This window comes from Echinops telfairi, unplaced genomic scaffold, assembly GCF_000313985.2.
Source record: "Echinops telfairi isolate 266 unplaced genomic scaffold, ASM31398v2 ScPeMD7_8;HRSCAF=38, whole genome shotgun sequence".
Lineage (NCBI taxonomy): Eukaryota > Metazoa > Chordata > Mammalia > Afrosoricida > Tenrecidae > Echinops > Echinops telfairi.
The window spans coordinates 8625979-8631911 of NW_022103905.1; the positions used below are offsets into that span (position 1 = coordinate 8625979).

A 5933-nucleotide genomic window follows, 5' to 3' on the forward strand; every position below is an offset into this window, starting at 1 on the left:
ATGTTCTCTCCGCTTTTTTATGGCGTGTGTTCGTCAAGCAGGCGAGCTTCTGCCTTTGTGAATGAGTGTAACTGAAAGTTTCGCCCTATCCCCAGCCTTCACTGTTTGTGTAAATGGTGTCCGGTCCCTTAAGTTTTAAATCTGTACAAGTCAAAACTCATGTATAGGGGTCTAAAAAGCTAGCATACACATGTTTAATTTCCTTTGCTCAGATATTCTACATGCTATACCACTAGCTAAACTACTGATATTATCAGTAGAACTCCCTTTAGCTAAACTACTGATGTTATCCATAGAACTCTCTTATGCCTCCTGGGGAGGATTTGTAATGCTCTCTAGTAAAATGATCATGCTGTCTCTAAAATGAACCAAGGACCCATATAAACCAAAGGTATATGAGTGGGCTTTGGGTTCACACCTAACCTTAGGCCTAATCTATGCACAATTCGTTCTTCTGACATGGCCCTACTCAGTTCTCACTCTCATGATGAGAACACGGAAGAAATGGGTGTTATCGCGGAGTGTGATGAACTCAGATGGCGCCTGGCTATCAGAAAGAATAGTGCCGGGCTCTTGTCTCAAACAAGCAGCCATCTAAGTGAAACATCCACTAAGTCCACACAGAAAGGCACACTAGCCTGTATGATCCAAAGATCATAAAGAATAAAATTCAAATCTGGAGGGAGGAACAGTATCAGAGCATAAATTCTAAAGAACAAGCTTGTAGAGGGCTGTGGTTAATGGCGGAAGTCCAAAATCCATGTATAGGGTGCCCAAAAGGATTGAGCCTCCAACTCTAGACTGGAGCTATGACGCACCTGGCTCTCAGACAGAGAGCATCATAAAGTCGGTTTCAATGTGACATCATTTCATCTCCCTTTTGACCCATTTTAAGTTTGTTCCAATTTGTAATGTTTTATGCTTTCTTTTCCATACAGGTTTTTCTTTGTTTTATTTTGTCGCTATTTGGGGGGTTATTTTGTATGTTTTTCCCTATAGGAAACCCAGGATAGGTCAATCAATGGGCACAATAACTAGGTCAATAATGACCTAGGGGCCTGGCAGTGGAGGTTGGGGGGAAATAGGGAGCTGACAATGAATCCCAGAAAGAAGAAGACAATCTAGAATTGACTGTGGTGAAGATTGCACCACTCTTCTTATGACTGAGCTAGTTAATTGTATGATATGTGAACTATATGCTAATTGGAAAATTATTAATAAGTACATAAAATCGATCATAGAGAGTATCCAGTTGTGGTGCAGCAAATCATTTGATCGGGCTCTTCTAGCCACAGTCTTTGTAACCTCCCCCCAAAAGGACTTTTTCCTGATGAGTCTGGTAAAAGAAGGTAGAGGAATAATGCCACACTGAACTCACTGCCACTGTCAAGTCCAACCCACGGCAACCCTCAGGCGAGGTAGACTGTCCTTTTCCTGCAGAGTGCATGGTGGTTTCGAACTATGGACTTTTCAGATCACAGCCCAATACGTAACCACTATGCCACCAGGGCTCCTGGTCAAAATTATTACCATCTACTCTGGTTTCTTTTCAGACCATATAAGAAGATGCCAGTAGGATTATATAACGTGTGTGTGTGTGTGTGTGATGGTTAACAAGGTTAATACAGAATGTAAAAACTTGGAACTCTTAACAGGTGATTGGTCAGGTTTGCCATCCTACTGGGTATCAAGTGAGTCATCTGAGCAGCAGAAGAGGGGATGTCACTACCACCCGGAAAATAAGAGCCAACAGTGGAGTGTGTCCTTTATACCCTGAAATGCCTGTGCCTGGAACCGCTTCAATCTGGGAACAGAAAGCTCTGACACCAGAAGCAAGAGCCAGAGCTTGAGACAGAGCAGTGGGCTTCCTGGCCCACCGAGCAAATTAAGCTGAGTGCATGCCAGCCACTTGTGGAGTGGGGTACACTGGGTACTTTCATTAGGGGAATTGGCTTTGCTGGCCCTGAAGCTAGAGCTGAGTGCCTGTGGTCGGAGGCTTGTGGAGGAGTGGCATGCCCTTTGGGCTTTTATCTGGAGCCCTGGAAGAGCTTTGAGCAAGGGACCAAAGAGCCGAGAGCCAGAGAGAGGTCAGCTGGGGGGCTGGCTGAGAAGAGGCTCTCCTGACCAAAGAATTGTGACCTCAGAATTCCTACTGCTGCATTGTAACCTGTTCAGTTCCCTAATAAGTCCCATGATTATGAGTACAGTCTGAGTGTTATGTGGCCCATGCCATGAATTATCCCACCCAGCTGAGAAATGGAGCATGCTGTGTGAGGGGCAGCTGGTGTTGGAATTGATAAGGGAGGCTCGAGGGAGGGTCCGTGTCTGATGGGGATTGTCCTCCTCCCCACGTGGGAAGTCAGTGAGGGTCAGATGGCACCCATACTTTCTCATGACAATCCTAAGAAATGCTTCTCTCCCACCCACCCACCCACCCTTCGGTTAATTATTCCATTGTTAGAGGTTTGTTAAATCACACAAGGATCTGCTTGGTTTCAGAGACAAGCACGATTTATTTTTACATTGTATGTCATGCCACAAGCTAAACCACAGAAGCTGCTGGTCAGTCTACTACCCCCAGCTTGTCTCCTGGCCTTTCTGCTGGGACCTGCTGGGCCGTGCTGAGAAGAGGCTCTATTTGTAGCCTAGAATGGGTTATGAACCCCTAGAAGACTCTGATAAAAAATTATGAACACTCTCACAAGAAAAAAGCATACACACACACATAGCACACAAAGTTGGCACACAATTTTTAGGGGTTCCCTGACTCCCTGAACTGCACTGTGGGCCCTAGCTAAAGACCCCCTGGCTCACACCAGGGCCTGTAGAGGGCAGCAGGGCAGCTGGAGCCCACATTGAGGGCTGCATTCAGAGAAGCTGGGGACACTGTAGAACTTAATTAATTTCTTGAAGGCACTTTTCTTCAGCAGCAGCATCTCTTCTGGAAACCTGGAAAGAATCCTCACCCTGGAGCCCCCATTCTTCGCGGCGCCATCTGAGGGCAGCGACGTCCGAACACTCACGGACACACTGTTGCAGCTGAGGGAACGCACCCTCTTCTTGTTCTGCACAGACGGGGCACTGAACAGGAGAGAAGATAGCTTGTGCTGGGTGACATCCGGGGCCTCTTCTAAAAAGCAGTCATCCACGGGGTCCATCGGGGTTTCAAGATCATGGCCATCTTCCATTCTTATAGGGCCTGCTCCCACACGGGGAGGCTGCTTGATGACCTTCCTGGTCTGCGCTGGGTCATCCCCTGCCCCAGTGGCAGACGAAAGGGGCATTCCCTCGGCCATGGCTCTGGTTGGAGGGATGAGGTTCCCAACCCGAGGGCTAGGTTGGGAAGTACAGTGTTGGCTCAGGATGAGCGTAGCAGCATCTCGAATAATGTTCCAGTCTCTCAGGATGTCGTCCCTGGTGGTAAACTGGGATGTCACTGTGAAACGGATAATCAGCTTGTCCTGGATTGTGGCCGGGATGAGGAAGAGAAGGCCAGACCTGGCAATTTCCTTGAGCACACTCTCTGTGAGACAATTTGGCCCCTGTTTGAAGGATAAAGAGAGGTGAAGTCTGGTACGACACTGGGTAACATCATTCACTAGAGACCATGGACGACGGCATTACCTTTAAACGAAAAACCACCAGGCCAAGGTGCCTCTTGGCAGGAATTTCAAAGAAGGGGTCATTTCTGACCAGACATTCAAAATATTTAGCCATTTCCGTACCCTGGAATTGAAAACAGAGAGAGAACTGAGATTAATCATTAGACACGGGTCAAAGTATGCCCCATCTTTTCCCGCGAGTCAGGGGTTTAAACTAGTGGCTCCCCTGAGCCATAGAACCAATCCTAAGCGAGTTCTGTGTGTTCATCTTCCCCTCTGGGTGGGATTCTGGTCGCATCGGACCCACCTCTTGAAGCTGGGACTCCAGCCCTTCTTTTAGCCACGCCCGATGGCGTGTGCTTTACAGTCCAGGCTAGCTGACCTCCGCTCCCTCCTCAAGCCCAGCCAGTGCTCTGCGTCCCTACCGGGGGCCTCTTCCCAGAGGAAGAGATGCCTATTTCTAGGGCACCCAAAAGCGCCAGGTGGGCTAACCACCACTGGGTCCTCACTCCATGCCTTCCTTCCTGTTTCCTTGCCCTCTCAAACCTTCTCACGTCTCAAACTCAAATGCCCACCCATCGCCTTTCTCCTGACATGCCAAATGCAGCGTCCAGCCGATTCCCAATTCACGGCTACCAGCAAGGTAGAGTCGAACTGCCCTGTGGGGGGTCTGAGATAATAAATCTTTATGGGAGGAGCAAGCCTCCTCTTTTTCCTGTGGATCAGCAGGTGGCTTCACACTGCTGACATAGCCCGCCCAGCCACTAGGGCTCCACGCCGAGATTGTTGTCGCATGTCATCTCGCATACACCGTGGAAATGGCACAGCACCATATTAATCTTACGCGAAACTTTATTCCATCTGGAAAGTTCCCCGTTTTTGTTTTTTTTTTAAGCTGAGATTATTGGCTAAGCAAAGAAGGACTTGTCTTTTCTTCCTTTTGAAAAAATGTCTACAAGCTTCCCAATGGATCTCAAGAAATCAAAATGAATTGTTGACCGCTGGTTTTCACTCATGCTATTTTTAGTTCCCGGTGTCCCCAGGTGGTGCCAAAATGGTTAGTGTACTCAGCTCCTAAAGGACACGGTAGAGGCCTGGTTCTCAACCTTCCTAATGCCGCCACCCTTTCATACAGTTCCTCGTGTTGTGGTGGCCCCCCCAACCATCAAATTATTTTTGTTGCTATTTCATCACTGTCATTTTGCTACGGTTATGAATCGGGCGACCCCTGTGAAAGCCTCGTTCGGCGCCCAAAGGGGTCGCGACCCACAGGTTGAGAACCGCTGCATTAGCGGTTCCGGCCCACCCAAAGGCACCGCAGCAGACAGGGCTGGAAATGCTGAACATCGGCGATGGAACACGCCACCGCGCACGGCGCCGCACACACAGTCAACACCCGGCAGCTGCTTTGGTTTTGCGTTTTTGGTTTTTTTGTCAAGAGAAAGATAAGGGTTTCGCTAATCGCAGTTCAGGATGATGAAACAAGTTGCTATAACATTCATTCAGAAGCCCCTTCTGCCTTTCTCATCAGGAGCCCTGGTGGTGTAGCGGTTACCAGTTGGGCTGCGAACCTCAAGGTCAGCAGTTGGAAACCAAAAGCCACTCCTCGGGAGAAAGATGGGGCTTTCTACTCCTATAATGAATCACAGCTTTGGAAACTCACAGGGGCAGTTCTACCCTGTCCTATAGGGTCGCTGTGAGTTGGCATCAACTCGTTGGCAGAGAGAGAGCGAGAGAGAGAGAGAGCGAGAGCGAGAGAGAGAGAGAGAGAGAGAGAGAGAGAGACAGCTGCATAAAGGGGTCTCTAGTCACTGCCCCCAAGAACGTTTCTTAGGTAATTCCTAAGCCTCTCTTGCAAAGGAGCTTCCTAGCCCTGTCCTGGCTGTTTTACACTGTGCAATTCATTTTCTAATTGTGCGGAGATTCCCCTCTGGAGGTCCATCCCTCCAGGCCCATTTCCACTCAGCAGCCCTGCCCACCTTGATATTTTTCTGGGTAAATGTTCTTAAATCCACATGAGACCCATTAAGCCATCTCAGATAGAGACCTTGGGTCAGGCCAGTTAAGGGCAATACGACAGACTCTTCTGAGCAAAGCACAAGGTCCCCAGACATCTTTATTCAACCTCGGCATGTTCTCAAGGGAGCTAAGGGGAAGTGACTTGTCCAGGACACAGGTGGCCAGACGCTGGTCTCCTGGTTGCCAAGTAGAGTTTCCTCCCACTGTGCCCTGCTGTCTCCAGCACTGGCTGTTGACAGCAAGATCGAAACTTAATGGCACAGTGATGACTCCTCGAACTGCTAACTGCAAGGTCAGTACTTGGAAATCACC

General features: G+C 48.7%; 1 protein-coding gene across 1 annotated transcript in view; it reads right to left on the bottom strand.

Annotated features, from left to right (window-relative positions):
- Positions 1-2810: 2810 nt before the first annotated feature.
- Positions 2811-5933, bottom strand: part of HDC (histidine decarboxylase) — a 23579-nt gene continuing 20456 nt past the window's right edge. The window contains exons 10-11 of the mRNA XM_013006372.3: positions 3625-3726; positions 2811-3542 (exon numbers count right to left, since the gene is read on the bottom strand). Of these exons, the coding sequence (XP_012861826.3) occupies positions 2811-3542; positions 3625-3726 (834 nt within the window). The remainder of the gene's footprint in view (positions 3543-3624; positions 3727-5933) is intronic.